Source organism: Falco biarmicus, chromosome 14 (genome assembly GCF_023638135.1).
Source record: "Falco biarmicus isolate bFalBia1 chromosome 14, bFalBia1.pri, whole genome shotgun sequence".
NCBI lineage: Eukaryota > Metazoa > Chordata > Aves > Falconiformes > Falconidae > Falco > Falco biarmicus.
The window spans coordinates 15,046,351-15,070,783 of NC_079301.1; the positions used below are offsets into that span (position 1 = coordinate 15,046,351).

Consider the following 24,433-nt stretch of genomic DNA (forward strand, 5'->3'; position numbering starts at 1 on the left):
TCCAAGAAAAGCTGTATCGGTTCATATGCTGTATGTAGTAACACTGAGAATGGCTGATTCTCCAAAATAAGGAATAACAGCTCCCATGCACGTGCATCAAGCCCACAGCAGAGGACAAAGTACAACAGGTGATCCAGAGTATTCCCCAGGTGAAGCATTTGTGTTAAAAAGCAAGAAAATGTCTATTTGCTGAGAAATCACGTCTGCTGAACTAAGTGGGTATCATATTGGAGATCTCTTAACTGCCAGGTTTATGCAGTTGGGAAGAAAGAATTTTATTGCTACAAGAGATACGAGTCAGAAGCAGCTAGTTTAAAATACAAACCACCTTTTTTGAATGTGAGACTAAGCACCGCCTCATTATACAAAGGCCAAAAGCTTAGCTTGCACTGCGTGAGAGATTAATCTTGGATGTGAAAATCCAAAGAAAACTGCAGGAAACCTAAGGCAGCGAAAAGGACCAAAAACCACATGGCTGAGTGCAGCCAGGGACGTGGGGCACTGCCTAGAGTCAGCTGCTGATTGACCCGAGGAGAGCGAGCGTGTGTGCATGCGTGTGTGTTTGTGTAAATACATCACCTTTACCAGTGAATTAAAGTTTTCGTAATGATAATTGTTTTCTCACAAAGTCCAGTTTGGTTTCTTTTTTTAAATAAAGTCTTTAGTGTCATTATAGAAGAGGTGATGCACAGTAAGGATACAGCCCACCACTTGCAGTTGACCTCCAATGTGGAAAAAAAAAAAAAACAAAAAATGAGGTCTATGCTGTCTTACTAGTCAACTTATTTTATTCGGTGTTTTCCAGCGGTAGTCAAATTCTGGTTTTTACCCCCATGATCCTTACATGCATGTTAGCAAAATGAATCTTGTTTTCTTACAATATAACATTCAACCTTCATTTGGTATAGATCGCTTCTGCATCAGCAAATATGCCTTCCTTTTAAGTAATAAGTACTTCAGTCAAAAGAAAGGATTCTCTAATTTCACACCACCGTTGTTTCTGAACTTCATTTGTTCCTGAACCTGCTTTGTTGCCGAAGCAGATTTTTAAAGCCTTAGCCTGTCATCTTACTTTTTCAGAATTTGAAATGGTATTATGGACTTAATTCTGCTTTTATCACAACAAATGAGTAGTTAAGAATGACAATAATAGCAGTTATAAGGGTTCATTAGTGGGGTTGCATGAAAAAGACGGAGTTTATAGCGCCAAAATAATCTGAAATTCATGTCAGAGTGTTCTCACATGAAGAAACTACTCACTATTGCCAAATCTCAAATTAAGGAACTACTACAGTATCGCCAAAGGAAAATGCAAGTAATTGATAAAATAAACAACAGGAAAAGAGCTAGTTAAATTCTTGTCAGTTCTCTGTAATTGAGAAACCTTTTCTGAATCATTTTATTGCTATTTAAAAATAGCATTAGTTAAGCTGAAGTGAGGTGCGGTAAGAAAAAGAGCTCACAGCACAGGCAGTACATAAACTCTCAGGACAGCTGTATATATAGGTTTGGACTCATGGAAAAAAAAAAAATCCCTGTTTTCCAGTGGTTTATGGCCTTTTTTAATAAAGTATGAAAGTTCGTACCATGTATACAGAACCTAAGTGCAAGATCTTTTACAATTACCTAGCTAGATTTAGAGAATAGATACTAATTAAATGAAAGTAGTTAAGAGAGGTCAGTGCTGGGTCAGTTGTTTCAGAACTTGGATCACAACTAGGAAAATACACAGGAATCCTCTCAGCTGCTATAATGCCTGAAATACAGATGATGTAAAAAAAAAAACTATTTCTCAAAGACTGGTCTGACAGTTAGATGGAGAAGGAGACTGACCGCAATAAAAAGCAATTTAAGCCTTTAATGACATATAGCATAATCAGACTTTGACTTTTGTCCAGTTTTGAAGAGAAGACCAAGTTTAATTTCTTTACTGCGGTATTTGTCAATATTTTCCTATTGGAAATCATAATGAAAGAGATCTTGAATTCTGTTACTGTATATTTTTGAAAAGTGCTCCTTTTCACTGTGCATTTATGATTTTCCACATACCTGGAAATTACACTAAAGCATAAGTATTCACCAAAGTCGTAGAAAAGGCCTTGGGGGAACGAGCAACTTCTGAGTTCTAAAAACTGGGTGGGTTTTTTTCAATGAAACAGCTTTTTGCCCTTTTTTTTCTTTTTTTTTTTTTTAAAGTAGTCTTTGTGTATTAGACATGTGTTTCTCCTATGTTCTAGTGTAAGAGCTCCCCAAAGGAGGAGTAGGTGCTCTGGTCTTTAAGCGACGCTGGATGCTCCAGCACTGCCCACTAGACGAACGGTGGGGGGCACAGGTACATAGTGCAGTAAAACCGGCGATGGGCAAAAGGAGAAACGGGATTATGGTCACTCGGTCTAAGCTAGGAAAACTGCCTCTGGTGATCATCAATGCCATGTTCTAACATGTCGCCTACAGTAACTTTATAAAAACATTTTCCTATGCTACAGCTTTCACATGTGTTTGGCTAAGACAGGCGGCGGCGCTTGGAAACGGCGATCCACACGCTCAGCTGCGTGGCTTCGCCGGCGTCGGAGCTGCCGTGCGCCAGGATCCGAACCCTGCAGACCACGCTTCCTCCATGAAAAGCCTGCCCTGGCAGCAAGCAAACACAGACTGCACCCCACCTCTGGTGCCTCTGCTTCCACTCTCTGAGCAGCCAATAATTATTTTTGTTTTCTAATCCAAACGCGTTCATAAAACAAAGCAGCAGTAGTTCGTAGCGGTATTGTTGTAGCGTTAAGTGTTCTGAGTGCACGTGAGGGACCACATATCCCTACAGCTCATCTCCCTTATAAAACACTGTAGCTGTTCCGCTAGTGTAAGGCTTTAAAAATGCAAGTGTTAAAAAGAACATAAAGAATTGTGCAGCTATTGCAAAACACTTAACTATGTTACTAGGCAATTTCCTTTCGAATGGAGCTGTGAGGCAGCAATGCTCCTAGCCTGGCTCACCTCCCAGCAAGGCCTTCTGTAAGTCATGTCTACCTGAAAGCTGTGAATTTGTACATCAAACCGAAAGGCTTTTTGTTATTACACACTCACAAAATACGGGATTTGCAAAACAGTACAAAATGCACGTGCTTCAGGCTGATAGATAAATAGTGAGTACCTCTTACACCACGTGAAGGGAGTTTTCCTTAGTTTGAGAGCATGCTTGTTAAGCAATCATCGATTTCGATAGATGTATCAGAAAGTGGCAGCATCCACATTTTAGCATCAATAAAAAAGGGTTGGGGAGGGATTAGAAACGTAAACACAAATTCTTGCAAGATAGCGAAGGGCAGGTCTCCATACTGGTTCTGCAGCGTTGAAGAGGGTTGTGTGAGCCCTTGGGTGGGATCGTGTGCCTCCGCGGTGGTAGCCCCGTGTCCTGCTGAGCACCGCTTGCAGCCCGATGCTTCCCAGAAAGCTGCAGGAACCCCACGCAGGGCGGTGATGGAGGACCCATCCTCTCAGGAGATTCTGCTTCTTTTAAAGGTTAGTCGGTGACACAATGGATGAACCTTTGTATTGGGGGGTTTCTGCCTCACGTGCTAGGGAGTGCTCTCAATAGCTGCTGGTAAAAGAAGGTGGGGACTGCGTCTGGCTAAGCTTGACTTCTCTCGTAGTGAGTGTTACAGGTCTTAACAGATACCTACTTTATTTTCTTTTGGGTTAAATCTGTAATTGGTTCTAGCATGAATGAGATTGGAACCTGTCCTTGAAAGCATCCCAACACACAGTCTTCCTTTCAGTGACAGTGCAGGTATCTTGCATCACACGAACTGTATCGCCTGGCACCATCAGCTCCATTCTGATCTCCAGCATAGCCAAGGATTCAAATAGTATTTGTTAAAAGTGAACGCTGCACCCACTGCTATCACCTGTATTTATGAGTGGGCATGAAAACTGGGTCCTTTTATTTGGTTAGAAGCCTGGCGCTGCGTGGTGGTGAAGCATCCTCAACTCCTGGCTTCGGAGCAGGGAGTCACCCACCTCAGCCCCAGGCCCCACCGAAGGACCCCCCCATAGGCACTTCATTTTTAGGTGTAGCTACACTAAGGACTGCAGTCTGCCCTCAGGAAACGGGCACTTTTCATCACCGCTGCAAGTGACGTGCCCATAGCTGATGGCAGAGGTTGGCTGGAGGTGCTTTACAAAGGGCTTTGAATGTTTGCTTTGGATTGCTATTTACAGGCACTTCACTGTCCTCACACCTGTAAGCTCTTCTGCTCCTTGAAAAAGACCTTGTCCCTTAACTGAAAACCGTCTGCTACTGAAGTACCTTCTGTTGGTTTGCATACAACTGGACATCAAACCTACGATATTAATTCAATGTAAACATATACCTGTTTACAAAAAGTAAAACACATAGTGCCACTCTAACCCTAAAGCCTAGAGCAGTAAGAAGCCAGTTCAAGCTTAAATACACATTAAATAGCTTTGGAGTCAAATTAAATAAAAAGCTAAATTACAAGCATGTAAGATCTTTGCTGCTGATTCTTTTCTAGCCCCGGGTCATGCTTTACATCTTCGCGCTGTCTTGTTTTGGTGGTTCTGCTGATTGTGTTTCCAGTACTGAAGATTTAACTAGGGAGAAAGAAAAAAACCAAATCATCAGTACAATAGCACACGATAGAAGCAGAGCACAAGCAACAGGTTCCCAGTACTGGTTGGCTGGAAAAGCTTTTGCAGCAGCCTTGATTATCTGGCACTGCAAGAAGGATCATGCTTTTCTTGTAAAAGACACTCTCGATGGCTGAAGACATGAAAGCTAAATATTAGCGGCCGCTGTTTGCAGCGTGAGCTCCTTGGTCTCTTACCACGGCTTTCTTCTGTTTGCAAAAAAGGGGGAAAACCACTGTGGTCGGTGTGTAACAAAAAGCCGCAGCATCACCTAAGTGGTGCCTTCATCAAAGAGACAGAGCAGCTCAGTACAGCACAAGGGACTTTAGGATAAAGTCCCTCAGTAAAGCTGCTTTTGTGGCCAGATGCAGACAGGGTAAGGCATGCAAGGTTCTCACCTTGGGGTTCCTCGCTTACAACAGCTTCCATGTTTTCTCCTTTCACATATTCCGCATTAAGTCCCTCTGAGAAGCAACAATAGAGAGCGAGATGGGAAGGTAGAAAGTCAAAATGATTTATTTGCTTTGATGCCTTAAAAACTCTGGTAATGGGCCTATCTTCTGTAAAAGCTAAGATGCCTTTTTGCAACCTCCTCTGCATTAACAGCGCTATAGAAACATCAGTAAACCACAGACAGAGAAAGCATTGCTGGATTTTAAAGTGACCACAGAGACTTTCCTACAAGGCACAGCTTCTAGCAGCAGCCCTTTTATTCTGAGTTTCTTGCTTCGTCTTCTCATGCGAGGCAGCAAGGCTAATCGCTGTGCTAACACGCGCAGCTAGAAGTGCATGGGGTGGGTACGTCCCCCGGACGGGGCTGCACCTGAGCGTAGACAGACAGCATCATTCTCACTAAAAGCGAAGTTATGCAGAGCTGCAAGAAGCAGTTTCGAGCAGGGCTGTGGTGATGAAGCAGGATGCCAGTGGGGTGCCCAGTCCCGAATAAGTCCCTTATCGCAATGCAAAGAAGTCTGCAATGTTTGTAACAAGTGCAGCCCAGCCCAAAGGCAAGGCTAGGTGCTGCTGGGCAGGGTGTGCGAGGGGACGGGGGGTGCCACTGCTCACCGGGGTCCCACTCAGGGCTGCAGAAGGTTAAGACTGTCTGGCATGTGCCATGGACCCCAGCCATCCTCTCCAGCTCCTCTAAAGGACCTCTTTGGAGAGAGGCAAAGGGAGTGCTGGGCTACCTGCTGCATCCTTAGGGAGGGACCCCGGTGCAGGAAGGCCGAGGCAGTCCGTGCTGCCATGCAACACACGCTCTTTAAGCATCTAAACTTGTTTACACATCTAAGGGCAGCGAGAAGCGTGGCAGGGACCCACTATGCCTCACCACCAGGTTTTGATGGGGCTCATTCGTATCTCACAGGGAAGGAGGGAGGCGGGGAACGGTGCTGGCACCCAGTCAAAGCAGCGTGATGGGAGCCCTCATGCAGCAATGGGGCAGCTGCTGCATCCGAGGCATGCAGGAGAGAAGAAAAGTTTCTGCAACAGGCTAAAAGAATCCCATAAAACCCCATGCCAGCACAGACACTACAGTCCATGGCTGGCCAAGCCGTGGAGGTGGGAGCGGAGCTGTTGGAGCAGCCTGGTGGCTCCTGTCCTGCCGGCATGGTGAGCGGCAGAGGGACAGCAGGAGGCTGAGCCGCAGCCCAGGGCACGGCCAGCGAGCAGGAGGTGTGATGTAAGGAAAGAAAGAGTGACAAAGAATATGCAGCAGCATTGTGCACATCCTTTAGACAAATTGGCAAATGCTCGTCAGAGGAGACTCAAAAATGAGAAATGGAGCCACAAGCTCACCACCGCAGGATGGCTGGGCAAGGAAAAAAGCTGAGCCTGTTCCTCCGTGCTTCAAGTGAGTGGTCATTATACATCACCGCTGCCTCCTCCAAGACATGTGTTTTGCTGGGATAACACCAAATGCAATTTATGTTTTTCAATAAAAAGCCACTTTTGCAGTGGCTGACGGCTCTTAGATTTCTGTCATGCATTGCAATGCATCTAAGGCCTGACATTAGCCCAGCATGCCATGTCTGATGGCTTAAATTAATCCTCCTTTATAATTAACTTTAATTTCCTGCCGCCTTTCTGGGGCTTTGTGTCTCTCAGCTTCCCCCTCATCAAAGCCTTTACTTTTTTTTTATTTAAATTATTTATTCTTGCCAAAATATCATTTAAGTGGGGGGAATATACAAGGGTGTTTCATTCCATCACATTCATTTGACTTTTCCTGCTGATCTAATTTACCAAAATGTTCCTGTTTGTTTCAGGCACAACTGGGGAAATAGCACAATTCCAGCAGAAATTTCCAACGCTGAACACCCTTCCCCCAGAGCAAAGAAGACTCACAGGAGATTTCATTTGATTAATTTAAAAAGAGCCTCTTCCAGCTGCTTGCAGCCAGCCCATAATGGGTTGCAGGAGATCACCATGGCCAGGCTGGTGCCATGGGGTGAGGCTATGGGGACACCTCCTGCAATGCTGACACCCAGCCACTTTAGGGGGCAGCTGATGCAAAAGGTGCTTTCTGGGAATAGGCAGCTTTGCCGCTTAATTTGCACTTAATTGCAGTGATTGCTGCGCACCTGCAGGAAGGTGGGGTGGGCTGGGGTGGGCTGTACCACCCACGGCTGCCTGCAGATGCTCACCGTGCTTCCTATGCTGCTGCTTGGTGAGTTTTTACCTCGTGCTGAGGTTTGGGGGCTTTGGGGGGGTGGGGTGGGGTGGGGTGTTTTCTTCCATATTTACCCTGTTCGGTTGGTGGTTTGCAGGGGGTCCCAGGGCTGTTGCTGGTGGTGGGTTCTTGCCTGTGCAATGCCCAGCAGGGCTGGGGGCTGTCAATAACCCACGGCTGGGGCTCTGCTCTGCCAGCTCTGGGTTACTGCGTGCCCGACACCCCCTCCCGTCTCCAGGCTGGAACACGGCAGCGGGGTTCAGGGGGACAGGCAGGGGGGTGTTTGCTCGGTGCCCCTCAGGAGGCGCTCGGGGGGGACTTACGCTGGATGCTGAAGCAGAACTTCTTCTGCTGGTAGGAGATGTAGCTGGAGACGGCCCCGATGAGTGCCATGGCCAGGGCGCTGGCGATGCCGGCAATCGTCCCAGTCTCTGCCACTCTGCCTGTGGGGCGCAGAGAGCGGGATGCTGTGCGGCAGGGGCGCAGGCACCACCCATCCCACCATCCCACTGCTGACCCTGCGGCCACAGTGCTACCCACCTCCGTCATAGTCGCTGTCGGTGCTGCCCCCGGCACCTGCAAGAGACAGGAGCCCGTCAGTGCCCCGTGCCCGCTGCTGCCAGGCTGGCCGTCCGGGAGGGAGGGGGCGCGCACTTGTGGGGGCCGGCAGCGTGGCCCCCCAGGGCACCCCCAGGCTGGGTGAGCCTGTGCCCCACGGGGCAGGGTGCCCCTGCTGCCCCACACCTCCGCTGCCTGCCCGGGCAGCTCGTCGTCGTCGTTACTTCTCTGAGGGGTCTGAAGTTGCTCTTCTCTCCCATCGTGCGTGGCTGGGGGGCGCTTTGGGGGGAACCCCTGCAGGGGACCCCTCTGCCTGCACACCAGTTAACCTCACCTCTGCCCCCTCACACCTCCGCTGCTCTTGGCATGAAGAACAAACACATGAAACGCTGTCAGACAGATACACGGCGTACTTGTACCGTCACGGGGAGGCAACTGGCTAAGCTCCGTAATCTCAGGGAATCCTCGCTTGGCTTGGAGTCTGTTTTAACATGACCTTCCCTGGAGAAACTGGGCTGGGAGGAGAAGCTGCTGGAAGCTGCAGTCCTTACCCAGTCACATCCTGAATTTATGGAAGCAGGTCAGCGTTGTATTAATGCCTCCGATGTGGTTTGTCCTTGGCATGGGGATTCATTAAATGTTGATTGAACTTGTGGTGTTCGTCTCTTTACTCGACTGCTTTTAATATTTAACGCTGTGGATCCTCGCAAATGCGCAGGCTTATCCGATGGCTCATTTTCCTCCCCGTTTCAACCATCAGTGGTCCTATGGTGGACAGTAACTGAAGGCTTCTGTCCTCTGGCGGTACAGGGGCAGGCTTTTGAGGTGGCAGGGGAGATGCAGGTCCCATCTGCCCTGGTGGCAGATGGAGCTGCAGAGCCTTTGCGGAATCAGAAGTGCCTCCAACTGCTGGCACAAGGTGTGACCATGGAGGCCAAAACCTGTGTGTTTCCCTGGCTCTACGGCTGAGACCCCCTTTCCTCGCGCATGCGCCCCGTCGAGCAGGCGAGCCCCGCACGAGTGGTCCCTAGGAGTCTGCTGATACGGCGATTATTGCCCAAGCTGCAGCAGCTACAGCAGACGAAGGGGTATAGGTCACTGCTTACCTTTCTTCTTGTCCGGGCTGTACCCGCCGTCCACAATGCTGGCCAGGTCGTCGTCTGAAAATCCTTTAAAAATAACAGCAAGAACAAATGGTGGTTGGCACCCGAAGGGGCACGCAGCCCCCTGCCACAGGCTCCACGTGTGCTCTGCAGAGGTGGGGGAGCTCACCCCTTCCACCTGTGTAAAGCCCAGTTTGCCCAGCAAAACACTGGAGCCGCCTTCCTGACGCAGCGAATGCAGCCAGAGCTGCCTAGGAAACAACGTAGCAGGAAGGAAAAATAGCGCGTGGCTTGCTTGGGATGAGAGGGATCCCCAAAACCGAGTGCCTTCGGATGGGCAGGGCTGGGAACAGGACTTTTGGGGTACTCTGGGTGGGGGTCACGTGCGAGCATCACGCACCTGGGGTGGGGGTGGCCCCCTGCAAGCCCCTGCTCCCAGGGAAACGTTTCTCTGCTGGGCTGATGGAGGCTGCTCTATTCATCTGATTATTTTCTCTAAAACTCCCCAGCTGTTTTAAAGAGCTGTGAGGGGCTTTCTGTACAGCAGGGCCCAGAGCAGGGGTCTGCACACCCATTTAAACCAGCAGCTCCCAGCTATTCTGTCCCCTGCGAGAACAGGGACTGGTCAATAAGCAGCTCTGCTTCTCTCACAAATATCAAATGTTAACAAAATGTTTAACCCCAAATTATTTTAAGCTCATAAAAGAAGTCATAATTGACTTTGAGTCTAGTTTGAAATAAATACCTCTCAAAGTTTAAATACTACTAGTTTTGTTGGTTGTTTTTTTTAACTGAGATGATGGACGTATTTACAAGTTCATTAGGTGTTTTGGCTGCTCGGCCCTGGCTGGCAGCGGAGGAGGGAGAAGGATGCGGTTTGTGCACATGGTGGCTGTGGTGCCGGGGACTGGGGTGCCCTTGCCCTGCCTCCGGCGAGCCCCTGGCAGCACAGCCTGGCCCGGGGTCCCTCAGGCAGCAGGGTCCCACAGGCAGGGACCCAAATCGCCTCCTCCCTGGAGGGACAGAGCAGCTCCAGTGGAAGAACTGAGCGCCAGCACATCTCAGTACAGGTGAAAAAGTTATCTTGGACGTGGTTGTAGTGGGAATGTTTAATTCGTGCAGGAGGGACATTGAGAAACACGGTCTGGGAATCAGTAGCTGCATGAGCGGAGCTGTTGAACCCCTTGGCTCTGGTCCCAGAGGGACCCTCGGGGTGCACTAAGGCGTGTGATGGGAGAGGGCACCCAAAGCCGAGCCAGCAGAAGGCTCCCTCTCCGATGCTGCGCCTTGGGAAGGGTTACCTTTGCCTTAACAGCCTGGAAAAGACGCTCTTATTCACCAGCTTACCACAAAAAAACAGATTTATGGGCTTAGTAATGAGTTGAAAAAGAAAAATAAACCCTGACTATGCCAGAACCTGGAGAAGTCCCAGGCAGTCCAGGGTACAGCAATGCCGGGGGAACACGTGTGCTGGTTTGTGACTGGTGCCACGTTCCAGCGGTTCAACACCTCAACCTTTCCTGCAGGAGTCTGAAACCTCAACAAGCCCAGAATATCAAAGTGCAGACAAGTCACCTAGTTAATACAATCTAATAAAATATGTGACTATTAATTACACGTGTGAGCAGGGTATACGGCCATCTCGACATCAATAAACTAGCCGTGCAAAGTCTGTTTTCTAGCTCAAGTGCTCAAGGGAACAATGCTCATAGACAAATGATTCATTCACTGGAGTATTTTAGAGATGGAAAAAAAAATCTCCCAGCCCATAGCGTATGTTATGCCAGGACTTAAGTCTGCTCTAGATTTATGTCTTGGCAATGGCTGCGAACCCCAACAGCACATGCCCTCGGTTAAATAGCTGTCAGGTATGGGGACGAGGGGGAACTTAACACTATCACCACAATTTAATGGGTCAGAAGAGACCCCGGGAAAGAAACCTGCAGACAGGCAACAGGTCGTTAGGCAGAGCCCCTCTCCGCCAAGGACCGCCGAGGCAGGGGCTCCTTCCCTCCCCGCAGCCCGGGTAGAAGGGACCGACCTGCCTGCGGAAAATCCCTCTCCCTGTGCAGGCAGGGCACAGGCAGCAGGTGCTGGTGGCAGCGCCTCCGTTCCTGCTTGCTCCTGCCTGGCAGGGAGAGCCTGCTCCCCCGGCAGCTCCGGCAGGTCCCCGGGCACAGCACGGCGGGTGGCCAGCAGGATGGAGAGGGGAAGTCAACATACCTTCACCTGGCCTTACGTCCGGCCTCCCAGCATCTTTCCCATCATTCTTATCATCAAGGGCATCAGCCAAGTCAAAATCCAAAGGATCCTTTGCTAGAAAACAACGCGGGCGTTAGTGCTGGCCACCGGCCGGAGAGCTCTGCGATTAATTATAAAATAATGTCTGCCATGTGGTTGGTTTGGGCTTTTTTTCAAGGTGTCTTACTAACAGTCTAGAGGCTGGAAATGGTGGGAGGAGGGGCAGTGCCACCGTCACAGCACGTCCTGAAGCCTCTGCCTGCGCCGGCAGCAGAGCCAGGGCAAAGCCAAGGGGGCTCAGCAGATTGTGCTCACCTGGGTTAGGCTTGGGGGGGGCCCTCGTAGTTTTTGGCTGTTTGGTTGTGGTGGTGCGGATGACATCCCAAAAGCTGTTATCTGAAGGGAGCGGGGAAAAAAAGGAGACCAAAATGATGTCACCCTTCGAAACGTGTATTTGGACAAGCGCTGGGAGGGGAACCCCCTCCTGCAGGGATGCTGGGGCTGTGCTGGGGTGGTTCAGTGCTCTGGTTCCTCCACAGCTTCAGCTGCCTCTGACACCAGGGGCAGCCCCTGCCCGCGGTGCCCCAGGGATGCTCCAGCCCTCGGTGTGGGTAGCAGGTGTCTTCGCAGAGATCCCCTGCGCCAGGGCACGTGTCAGCAGGGCTTGAATTTCAGAAGGGGACAAGCAAGGCTGCCAGGAAAATCCTTGCAAACACGCTGCCGGTGGGACACAGGCTGCATCCCCCTTGTGAGAGCTCTGCCTCCGCGAGGGCAGCTCCGTGCCATCCCTGCCGGCTGCCTGCGGCACGCAGGAGCAGGACCAGGCACTGCCGGAAAGATACTTAAGGATGTGCTACTTCAGCAATGGAATCTCCCACCTAGCAACAGCAAACAGCTCCATCCTGGTTAAAAATTTTTACAAATGCTGCTCGACAAAAGCCCTCAATACGGCTCAGGCAGGGGTGTGTGGGCAGCGAGGGAGGGAGGAAGGTGAAATGCTGGTGCCAACTATCCTGGCATGTCAGCGAGACCCTGGAGCATCTCTGCTGACCCTGCTATGATAGCAGAGCAGGCGGAGATGGTCACCTTTAAAAGTCACCTGTTGGTGGTAGCCAAAACTTGCTGGAGCTCATCTGTCAACGCCTGATCCCCCTCCCAGCTACCGGGATGGCTCCTGGTTACCTCGGGGAGCAATTTCCCACATCCGGAGCCCCACAGGCGAGCACGTATTTACCCTCCCCCGGCGCAGGGAGCTCCGCAGTACCTGGCTTCCCCGGTCTGGGAAAGGGCTTTGGAGTTGGCTTGGCTGGTTTGGTGGTAGTCTCCAGAGTGGTGTCAAAGTAATCAGCCAAATCAAAGTCTGTTGCAGAGGAGAAGGGATCGTTAACATCCCCACCGTTTGTGAGGACAGTGTGAGGCTCTCGGCACGCATCCCCTGCGCGGCAGCTCTGCAGGTGCCGTGCAAGCGATGCTGCACTGTGCCGGAGCCCACCAGCACCCACATCAGCGTGGAGCTGAAAAGAGTGTCCAACCAACTCTGCTGCTGAGCCACAAGCTGCTGCAGAGCCTTCAGCCCACCCCTGGCCCGAGCAGCCCCAAATAATGCATTTCGGGGGAGACCTGAGAGATGGTGCAGATGAGAAGGTGCTGTGGGGATCGAGCCGGTGGCTGGGACCCGCTCTGCTCCCTGCAGGGCTGCCTGTGAGTGACCCTGGGCTGAGCAGACCACGCATGGGAGAGGGGCCAGGAGACAGGAACCCGCCGCAGGAGCCCCTCGGTGCCATCGCTCATCCAAAAAGCGCTCCCGGGGACAGCAGAAACTTGCCGAGACAAAGCCTTGGCCTCGGCACATGTCCATTTCCCGGGGAGAGTTTATTGGATCAAATGGCCTCTTGTTCGGGCTGCAATCCAAACGGTGAAGCCCTGCACGTGCTTCTGGCACTTGGCTTTTCTTGTCCCCAGCAAAGACCACCAAGGCCAAGGAGCTGGACAGCCGGGTTTGCTTAAATCTGTGCCAAGATCCTCATGCAGGGGCACGTGGATTCACTTCTGAGCACTTCCCCACCGCAGTTTGTTTCAGGCTCCTCTGGCAGGGTTGAGCAACCCTCAGCTCTTGTGACCGCACTATATTTAAGTATGTTTGGCCAGAACTGAGCCAGAGGAGCTGCCAGTAATGAAACCCGGGTGTATTTAAGGGAGCTTCCTCAGCCAGGGCAGATGCTGTGCAGCCGGCCAGCCAGCACATCTGACAGGCACAAAGAGTCGGAGAGACATTCTTCCCTGGATGGGGAAATGTCACCAGTCTGGGCCTTCCTGCGGAGGTCAGGGTTATCCCGGAGTAAAAAAGGGAAGGAAAATATCCTGTGGGCTCTCTCCTGGAAGGAAAGCTAGCAGGTGCCATGCAGCCAGGAAAAAAAAGCCCTTGTATAGCTGAGCAATGATTTGTGTCTTTTCCATTAGGATACTGCAAAGTGTGCGAAATTTAGCCTTGGTCATAAATGCTCCACTGCCATTCGCCTTCAGCACGGACAGAAATATCAATATTGCATTTACTTTGGTCGTGCGGGAGAAGTGCACATCTGCGTGCTGGCACCAGCTTGCTCACGGGCAAGTGGCAGTGTCCCAAAGCCTCTGCTAAGGCAGCAGCACCCAGCTGTGCAGGCACAGCCTGTGGGGGGCTTGCACGGTTCGAACCCCTGTGGGAAGCAAACCCCGCGCTGTGCTTAAGCGATATGCACTCAAGGTCTCACCTGCCCCACCTGCCGGCTTTCTGGGACCCTTGGGAGTGGCTGTGACAAAACAGACAGGGAAGAAAATGTTAGCGGTCATGGGCATCTCCGAAAATGTTTCACTTCTGGTTTGAGAATAAATAGCAAAGGTTTCACCACGAGCTTTCCAGCTGACCATCGCTGCTCTGCATTTGTAAGCTCAGAGCTACAACCCCCTCCCCCCCAGGATGTGTGGCCACAGGGAGCAGGACCCCCTGTGCGCCGGGGCGAGCAGCCGTGGCACCGTGCAGGGCTGAGCCCGGTGCTCTGCAGGGCGCAGCTGGGGCCGGTGGGCCAGCATCCTGGCAGGACAGCATCCCAGTGGGCCAGCATCCCAGTGGGCCAGCATCCCACCAAGTGGAAAGGAGAGCTGTAAGAAATTGCTCCACATTAAGACTCCTGGAGACAGCAGCAAAGAAAGTAAGGTCAGACACCATACAGAACAGCATGGAAAACAAGAGTAAGCTGCCTGTGTTTTGTTGTCCCCTGCCCGGCTGGTCAGTCAAATGACAGGTAATTTCCAGTACTGCATTATGTGTGGGAGGTTCTCCATCAGCTGGAGGAATTTTGGTGACACCCCAATACTCAGATCCCAGCTCCCCTGGATGCTCCTGGGCTAAAAAAAGCTACAGTCAGCTTTCAGAGGGGTTGATTTTTAATTTTTTTCACCCCCTGTAAAACACTACCTATTAATAGTGGCTAGAATTACCAAGTATATGAATAAATTATGAGCAAGAGTTATGGCTGCTCTCTTCCCATTAATTTCCATTTGCGCCTCTGAATACTGGAGTGCTTCTGCTGGGCTTCATTTCCAGTGTGCCGGTACGGTTTGATGTGACCCGACTCCAGACCCTTTGCTTGCTTTTATTCCGGGGCTGATGCGATGAAGATCCGAGCGGGATGCAGCAGCTGGGGGGGCTGGGAGGACAGCGCTGCCTCTTCCCCTGGCTCACAGCTGGGGCTCCGGCCTGGGGAAACGCCGCTTTCCCTCTGCGTGAGGTGGCTGTTAGACACTTCTAACCAAGTCTCTCCACATACTGTAGTAAAGGGCTTGCAAAATCCTAGATGCGATCCCTCGGAGCTGTGACCGAGTCTGATACCCCACGGTCTCCCATCCCCCTCCCGCTGAACCCCGCACGCCACAGGAGAGATGCACGGAGCATCCTGGCTCTTTATTCCTTGTAAACTCCAACACAACACAGCACAAGTGTCTGTGTGTTGTTAGACTGCAAAGTAACGGTTTCAAACCCTGTTCTAGCTTTCGCTTAAATACTCGCAGGTGTATTTTGTGTGATGGCAGAGGCCGGTGTCACTTGCAGAGCGCTCCCCGCTGCTGCCCAGCTGGGCGCTGGGTCTGGGGATGGTCACCCTGGGTGCACGGGGTGGGGGGCAGGCAGCGAGGGGTCCTGGGCACTGGTGTTTGCAACGCCTCCCCCGTGTCTCCGCAGCAAAGGGGGTGTCTGGGTGCAGACCACCCGGCTCAGCCCTTGGTGCAGGCGAGAGCTGTGCTACATGCCCTGGGGTGCGAGACGAGCTCCTTCCCATCGGCTGCACCGCGGGCAGTTCAGTGGTCTCTTTTGGGTGCCAACTGAGAGCTGCTCCACTGAACGCCCCCCCCCCCCCCCAGGGTGGTGCCAGCCCCCTGCCCTCACCCCTGTTTCTGCCAGGCCTGAGGCTGAGCTCTGCCAGGCACTGCTGTCCCCTCAGCGGCACAGCCCGGCCCTAACCTACATAAAAATGATTTATTTCAAAGCCAAATATTAAATCCCAGCACGCCCTCAGCATGGCACCCCCTTCAGAAATGAGCTTCCTTTGGCTGATGGGTTACACTTGAAATTAAGCGAAGCAGCTAGCCAACATGCCGTCTGCCTTCCGTGGGTGCCACGTTGCAGCGGGACCAGGGATGGACCCGGCACTGCCCCAGCCCCGCAAGGTCGGCGGGTTGCCCTCACCGGCTGCAGAAGGAGAGCAGTACTGCGTTAGCTTCCAAGCAAACGGGGTCGTGTCTGATGGTGTTATTAATGAATGCAAAATAGCCAAAAAGATGCATTCATTCCGTGTCGTTGCTCTGTGAAAGCACCAGTGTGCCTCTGTGGTTTGCTCACGGGAATCGGAAAGCGAAGCGCACACGGTCGGCAACCAGCTTCTCCAGGACTATCCCCCATCCCACCTGTTGGCAAGCCCAGCCACTGCGTCTCCCCAGGGAAGAGGCAGCCCATATCCACCACCCTCCCGCCAGCATCAGATCCCAAAGAACAAACTGCAGCTATTAACGTCTGTATGTTTCCTCCTCTTTAAAAGAACAAATAAATGTGACTTACGTCGCTTGGTGCTGGGGCCGAACAGGGCATCTTCTAGGTTGAAGTCACCTGGGTCATCCCCATGACCTGGAGACAAAGAACCAGCACTGGTTGTACTCGCTCCACACAATGTAAAATACCTTTAAATACGGCGTGGCTAGACTTGTTTGCTCAAATTGCTTCAGTTTTTTGCTGTTTTTTCCCAAACCTAACCCATCACCGGTGATGAGGAAGACATCAGCCTTCTCCGAATGCTGTGACTGTTAAATTGCAGAGCAGTCATCTCTGGATTTTCCATTTGTCTGCCCTAATGGATGTGGTATAAAAACACATGCTATGCTTAAATTTGTCAAGGAGAGCCTACCAATTCATCTCTTGAGCTGCCACTCATCTGTGGCTGTGCTCACGATTACACATTTGCTAAACACCACGAAAACATTGGGACAGCGCAGACAAATTCAGTGAAAAACAGAAAAAGCTATGCACCTCTTCTTCACAAGCACCTTCCAACATCAAAGGCTTCGTATGAAACCGCTGCTGCTGGCTGCCATGCGCAGCTTGGCATTTCAGAGACCGCCTGCATCACTGCCCTGGTAACGCAGCCCAGGACCAAACCCCGTCCCAGGGACACACCTGGCAGACACAGGCAGGTTTTTACGTTAGAGATGCCTCGCCACAACTCCAGTCACTTTATAATATCCTGGGGATAACTCGGCGCTATGCCGTGCTCTCCTGCGATAGGGCCAGCTAATCCTTCCCTTCTCTGTCTTTTTTTTTTTTTTTTTTTTTTTTTTTGCATCGCGTTAATTACTGTTGACTTACCCTAGTTCTGAATGTATTTGTCTTGATAAATTCATGCTTTTACATCTCAGAGCATGCTGAGTAATTAATATCCTTTGGGTTTGCTAAGTACTGCAGCACTGCAAGAGAACATTAAAATGGCTTTCCTCTTATTCCTACTGCTAAATGGATTTAGCTATTGCCACCTGAGCTCCAGTGTGCTTCATGAATAAATTTAAAGCTTTACTGACAAGGACAATAACAATGGGAAGGCACCAGTCCATCAGAAAGCAGGTATCAGCATTTCGGTGAAAAACTTCTACCGAGAGTGGTCACTAAGTACTGCAACACCTCCAGCTCCGGTTTCACTTACTCACACATCACATCTCGTTTTATTTGCCGTCTGTTTAAATGTACACTCGGCAAACCTGAGGGTGATTTAAATGCAGGCTCTGTGGCTGGGAAGGTGCCATGGGCTTCTCCCCCCTGGCAAGGCGCTCGGCGTTAAGCTACTGCTGGGTGTGTGTGTGTAAGTAACACAGGGCCCAGCCCACGGCTGCGTTCCCCATGGAGATGAAGGATGCCACTTCCCCTGGGAGCACAGAGGAACGGCTGGCAGAGGGTGATGCCCCATTGCAGCTGGAGCCCAGTCACCGGGTGAAATGTGCGGTGTGAGGCGTGCGGACGAGCCCCTGGCTTGCTTGGCACCCTCTGCCTCCCCGCACACCCCTCCGACCCTTTGCCAAAATATTTGCCTCTTGGGCCTTATTGCTGGGGGAATTTTGGCACCGTGAGACTGGCGATGGTCTCCCGCTCCAACAGCCCGGACGAAGCTGCGGGGTTTTCAAGCGGTGTGTCACGACAAAGGAGCAAGTAAGGAACATGCAAGACCATCCATGGTGCCGAAGAAACACGTGCCCAGCTCTAGCACTTGCATGGGCTGCTGCTGAACCACCAGCATGTCCCTGTTGAGATCCCACAAGCTCATTACTGCTGTGGCCAGCCTGCTTCTCCAGCAATTTCATGCAGGCTCCCTTTCCCAGTGTGGCTTTTTCCACAACCTTTACTGGATTTTCAGGAACCAGCAGGGCTCTGTCATTATCGTCCATTTTAAACTGTCTTTAAACCAAGTTGGACAGGGGAAACGGCAGCACATCTGGCGGGATGAGAAGCATTACAAACCCGGCTGGGGGAAATGCGCTGTCACCGTGTTTCATTTCAGTTCCCCCTGGCTCCGCAGCAGGCAGGGCGAGCTGGCAGGAGGGTTATAGTGGCAGCACCAAGACTCGCATTGGTATGCTAGGAGCCATCCCTTCGGCCTCTCCCCCCCTCCCCCGGCTCTACTCCTGCTCTCTGTGATTAAGTAAATGTTAAGGGCGCCGATCTGCTGCGTGCTGAGCCCTGCTGTTAGTGCATCCTCCCTGCGCTTCACCTGTGGTGCAGGAGCCCAAATACCAAGCGAGGGGGAGCAGGCGGCCGTGGGGGTGAGTGCAGCTCGCCCGTTCTTCTGCTGAAGGGCTGCGAGTGTGGGGGGGCTGCATGGAGATGCCCCACCAGTGGGGCCACAGGCCCTGCAGGGAATGAGTGCCCTGAAGAACGGGGTCCCCCCTGCCTGGCTTCAGGGGGCTCACCAGACCCACTGGCTGAGCAGCACCTACACCACCCTGGGTTTGGTGACAGCTCCCCCAGCATCTCTGCCCACAGGGCAAGAGGAGGGTGCCGCTTCCAAAATCAAAACGCTGGCTGGCACACGAGTGGGGCCAGGGGGGTGAAAGGTGCTCAGAGCCCCCTGCCCTCACAGGGCTGATGTAAACCCACTAACGTGCCTGGGCTGCAGCTGCACCCAAGGGGAATCCCCACCGGCGGGGAGAGGCGTGCAGGCAGCCCGCGTGAAACTTAGGAAACCTGTCAACGCACTGAATCACCCACTAAAATCTTCTCTAGTAGCTGCAGCGCTTGGCACAGCCTGTTTCCCAGGGCTTTCCCACCACTGCCCATGGCAAACCGATATCCTTTTCCAGGGCAATTTAAACCCAGGAATCCCTTAGGTGTTGGCAGGGACTAATAATAGATTGCCAGTTAATTGAAGCTGACAACATCTTTATTTCATGCAAAGGGTGTTATGGAGACGTATTACACCTTTTATGGATCAACAACTGAGCGCTGCCGTCAAAGGCATGCAAACTTGCCTGCTCACTCCGACAGATAAGAGCTGAACGCTCTCCGCCTTATTCTTTTATTCCGTTATTAAGCAGTAACAAATGCAGCACTTCACAGCCAGATGCTTAAAACCCAACCGGCTCTCGGTACGCATGTTTACCTTACAAACACAGTTTTTCAGGAGGCAGCACTGCTGCTCCCTGCATCGTCTCACGCAAATCCCTTTGCTCCTGGGGCCCCAGTCCCGCTCTGCAACCACTGGAGAATCGGGTCTCCCAGGCTCCCAAAGCCCATCCTCTGACAGGAACCCACGCGCAGCATGGAGTATCTTTAATATTAGGGGTTTATACATTCCGGAAGAAGCTGAGGCACATTCCTACATACAAGAGTTCATAGGCAGCCCGCTGCTGAGTTGCAGAGGTGTTTGTCTGTGATGTGGCCAGGGTCATGCGTGCCCTGGCGTTCACCTCCCCTGAAGGACGCACCCACGCCGCCTGCAACCTGTTACAAGAATACAAAACCACCGGCATGCAAAATCATCCTCCGCTGGTTGCTCGGTGCTGGGGAGCAGTATGGGAGCTTCGCTGGGGTTAGCAGGCTAGTTTGAGGGCTGGGGGGGATGTTGACCACCCTTGCACTGGGTCCTTGGAAGAGATCTTGTCTCTGGCTGCTGGGAGAAAACGTGCATCCCTAGAGGCAGCTGGGAGGTGGTTCAAGCCCTGCGTGTCATGCCGGCTGGCCAAGGGCACTGAAGCATCCACTGCAGGTCCAGGGCAGGGGGGGATGGGCAAACAAGACATGTTCTCCTTATTTTTCTTTAGTATGACAATCAAAAGAAACCAAGGTGGGACATGTCACAGTACCTAATACGAAACCCCCAGCACCAGCGGGGGAGGTGGGGGGACCCCAAGGCTGCAGCTGCGCCGGGTGGAGGCTGTGAAACAGAGGTTAGAGTTATGGCCGAGCTGGCGCCGCAGGCTCCTCCGCCTCTCGCCAACTCCCTTCGCCTTGCCGGGGGTATTTTTAATCAGAGCTAGCTGCTCTTTGAAGGTAGAAGGGTTTTGTGCCTTAATGTATTCTCTCCTCATTATTTTCTGTAGCAGGCAGCTCAAATGCACAATTGTACTCGTCAGCTTTTTAGTTTTTACAATTATATATATATTCTAATTAAGCCCCACTGTTTGACAAAGCTTGAATTACAGTATCGTAATTCACACCCAGTATATTGCTATATTGCACCCTGTCTGCAGCACTCAGAGCGAGGTGTATTCCATTTTTAGTGCCAGCCCACGGATCTCTTTGTGCAATATATATGTGTTTAGCTTCCCTGGGAATTGAGAGCCCGCAACGGTACGAGATTGACAGCCCGGGAGATTACGGGAGAATGCAAAGCAGGTACAAGGGCAATGGAAAGTAATTCAAACTGCCTGACTTTTATGCATCTACCTTAGGAGCGACGCGGTGGGCAGCGGGTGGGAGAGCAGGAGGAAAGCATATGCCAAGGTAACTGAAATCACCAGGGTCCTCCCCAGTGACCAAACCTCATCATTTTGGCTCTGAATTAAGGTGTCGGTGTTGGCAAACGCAGGTGGTTCCCTGTGCAGGGCACCCACAGCTGCGCCGGCACCTCTGGGCAGGGGGCTGGGGCTGGGAGGTCCTTTGGGTGTGGAGCCGTGTCACGCTGCTGGTGCCCGACCACATCCTCGCAGTGGCGTTTCCCGCTGTCTCAGCAAAAATACAGCCCCAAAGGTCTGCGGGGAGCCCATGGCTGCTCCTCCGCGGGCGCGGGTCTGCTCTGCAGCAGCTGGGGCATCTTTGGCAGCACCGGGGGTCCCCAGGGACCGCTGCTGGAGCAGAGGACAGTGTGCTGCTGCCGGCCAGTGCAGCGATGCTGGGCAGCACACAGCAGAGCTTTGAACTCGCTACCATCACTGCCTGGGCACAGCCCCAGCCACCAAGTCAAACACACGGGACACTGACTTGGTAATGCCAGGTTGCTTGTAAACCTCGAGTTCTTGCTGACCGCCAAGACCAAAGCAGCGTTCCGTGTGCGCAGGGAGAGCAGAGCCCCTCGGCGCTGGGACGTTGTGGGCAGTCTGTGGGGGCAGCGCTGGCGGGCCAGGCGGGTCAGTACAGCTTCATGGCAGCTGTGCTTCTCTCGAGACATGCCCAGGCTGTCTCCAGAGCACAGGCCTCCTCCTGAAGTTAGCTCTGCCTTGAAAAGCAGGCTCTAAACTTCCTCCAGCTCCTCAGCCGCTGCCAGGGAAGACAGACTGCCCAGGGACGTGCCCCTGCACAAACACCCTTGCCGGCAGCCCAGGTGCCAGGGCTCAGCCAGGAAGCCAAGTGGGGCAGAAGTGCAGCCCCCAGTACCCACCGTGGCAGCGGGACCGCTGGCTGACACCAGGGGTACATGGCCCCAGTTTGTGGCACGGCCAGGCGAGAGCAGGGGGACACAGCTCCCCAGCTGGGGTGGCCCCTGCTCCTCACAGGTGACGAGGTAACACTGCCATCCTCGTTCTCCATTACCAGCGAAACGTTTTGATTTCCAGAAGTACTAATCAAAATCACTCTTGATTATGGTGAAAACAACCTCTGCTGAATTTTTTTTTTTAATGCAATTAACAAGGGTATATGGTAATTCCAAGCAATCTTGCTCTTGAGATTAAAGGAAAGCCTGCCAGGAAGCACATGAATAAAGCTTTAAGATGAGAATTTGCATAATGAAGACTTTCTCTTTGTGGAGGGACTAATGGTGGTTATGTTTGAAACCTATTAATGGAAATGCCTAAAAGCCTCCGCTAAAGCCAGCGTGCTGCCACCGTGACCCTCGCAGGCTCCATCGCCCCCAGTGCCAGCACTGCCGGGTCCCCGCCAGGAACCTGGGTTCCACGCCACCGCGCTTTGCCCTCTCCTTGGGCCACCGGAGCGGTGGGATGAGCCGGGCCGGCATGCTGGATGGGGCAGCATTGCCCTGCAGCTCAGCGCAGCGGATCTCGCTGGGGGTTTTAAGCCACAGGTTAATTCCGTGTTGCTGTGCACCAGGGCAGGCGGACAAGAAGCAGGTGTCAGTTGCAAATTTATGTCAATTTAAATTATTTGGCGGCAGCACCTGATAGACTCGGCACCCTGCAGGAGTGGTGGAGGTGGCAAGGAAAATCTGACCGGCAAAACCAGCCTGCATCTGGTGGCCTCCAGGCTCCTCAGCAGACACCGTCAGCACCCCTATGTGGGGCTGGGTCAGAAAGGCCACCGTCCTGGTGAGCAGGACAAGGTGAGCCCTCGATGGGAGCCGCCCCGCCAGGCGATGAATGCTCAAGGGACGGTGGTGCCCACCTGCCCTGTGCCATGCCGAGGGCTGCCCGATGGTGTGAACACATCTCCTCCCCACTGCGGGTGGAAGGACAGACCCGCAAGCTGGTCCCAAAGCACTGGAAGCAGCAGCGCTGCCCCTCACACCCTGTGGTGTCCCACAGCCCCCGGCGCAGCTGGTGGCTCAGCCTCCAGTGCCACACCAGCACCTGCCAGCAGTTCACTGCAGAGACCAGACAAAAAACACATCAGGGAAGAGTTTCTCATCCGCTGCCACCTCGTACAGCCTTTCTCACTCCTCTGCAGCAAGATTTAAAACTCCAGAGGGAAGTGCCCTCGTCTCCCCTTTCCCAGCAGTTGCATCTGGTAACCGGCTTGCAGAGATCCCGCAGTGTTCACCAGGTGTGCCTGCACGGAGGCTGCAAGGAAACCTTGGAAGCTGAGAGCTAAGGACAGGTGCTGGCCTCTTCCTCCTGAATTTTGGTGTGTGAGAAGAGGCCCTGCTTCCCCCTGTGCTGTCCTTGGAGTAATGGCAGCTCCCACCACCAAAGCCACCAGCCTCCACGACCACCCAGCCTCCATCGCCAAAGCCACCAACCTCTACGACCACCTAGCCAGCTCCCAGAGGGGCAGAAATCACCCTTGAATCCAGAGGAGTTTCTTCGTGCTAAGCTCTTGTGCCAACTTCCTCTCCTTCTTGCCAACATTTCTCTTTTATCTGCTCTCAGGCTCACCGACTCAGACTGCTGGTGATTACTCTATTTCCATGTTTTATTAAAAAAATGAGATGAGAAGGGCTATTAGTGGAATGGTTCTGTTACTGCCAGTTGGTTTTGCTTTTCAAACCAGTGCAGAGCCACCAGCTTGGAGGCCGCAGGAGCATGGCAAAAGGGTCTTTCTCCATATGCTTGGAGACCGAGATGGGAAGAAGCAAATTCACGAAGCGTTTCCACCAGTTTCACTGCTCTGCCAGTGTCGGCGTATCGCCGTGATGCTGTGAGTGGGAGGGGGCTGCCAGCGCCAGCCGGCCTCGAGACACCGCAGCTCTGCCAAAGACGGCCTAATCCTGGGGGTGACGTGCTGAGAGGCAGCCACACAATATCTGTTTCGGGGGGGTGCCCAGCCCAGGGCCATGCGTCACATCGCATCAACCATTGCCATGCAATGCGACAGAAGTCGGTCTAACAGCAGCGAGGCCACGGAGGAGCCCCAGTGCCCTGGGGACCGTCCTGTACCTGCAGGCTGGCAGGGCACCGGCCGCAGCCCCGGTGCTCGCAGCATGGCGAGGGGCCCTTGCATCCCCTATGGTGTGATTCCCACCCCAGGAGTACGGCTGCACAGTGCTACGAGCTACGTCCTCAGCAGCGCCAAGCTGTGTGCAGGGACCGCCAAGGGCTTGATCTGCTGGATGAAGCATCTGTCCACCGCCTCAGGCTGGGCTGGAGCCCTCAGCTCCAGGAGCCCAGCAGCTCCCTGACCCGCTCATGCACCCCAGGCTCCCCAGAAGCACCAGCCAGAGCAGTACCCCCCACCACAGACAGACAGACGCCTCCAGGTGCCAGCAGGAACCCTCTACAGCTCGGAGGGAAAAGCAAAGCCCACCAAGGGCAGCACTACCACAGCTAGGAAAAGCTTCGCATCAGGGTTTCCCATGGGATGCCTTGGACCAGCAGCTGCTGATGGGGTCTGCCCTAAGCCTGGCTCCAGCATCATCCTCTCTCTGATTCCATGAGCAGAAAAACAAACATTTCACTGGATCTTCCACCCCAGCATGGTCAGAAAGCAGGTAGCCCTGTTCGGGCAATACAAGAAGCCAATCGAAATGGTTTTCTTTGGTATCAGCACTCACAGCTTTCAAGGTTTCTGACATCTCTGCACATAAACCAGGTGATGTTT

General features: G+C 52.6%; 1 protein-coding gene across 7 annotated transcripts in view; it reads right to left on the reverse strand.

Moving 5' to 3' along the window:
* Positions 1-770: 770 nt before the first annotated feature.
* CD99L2 (CD99 molecule like 2) overlaps positions 771-24,433 on the reverse strand; it is a 32,802-nt gene continuing 9,139 nt past the window's right edge. The window contains exons 2-11 of one of the 7 annotated variants that reach the window (XM_056359917.1): positions 16,307-16,372; positions 13,968-14,006; positions 12,482-12,577; positions 11,533-11,613; positions 11,200-11,292; positions 8,980-9,042; positions 7,856-7,891; positions 7,639-7,758; positions 5,043-5,108; positions 771-4,575 (exon numbers count right to left, since the gene is read on the reverse strand). In XM_056359917.1, the coding sequence (XP_056215892.1) occupies positions 4,544-4,575; positions 5,043-5,108; positions 7,639-7,758; positions 7,856-7,891; positions 8,980-9,042; positions 11,200-11,292; positions 11,533-11,613; positions 12,482-12,577; positions 13,968-14,006; positions 16,307-16,372 (692 nt within the window). In that variant the 3' untranslated portion in view covers positions 771-4,543. Of the gene's footprint in view, positions 4,609-5,042; positions 5,109-7,638; positions 7,759-7,855; positions 7,892-8,979; positions 9,043-11,199; positions 11,293-11,532; positions 11,614-12,481; positions 12,578-13,967; positions 14,007-16,306; positions 16,373-24,433 lie in introns of all 7 variants that reach the window. The other 6 variants (XM_056359916.1, XM_056359914.1, XM_056359913.1 and 3 more) reach the window with 6 other exon arrangements.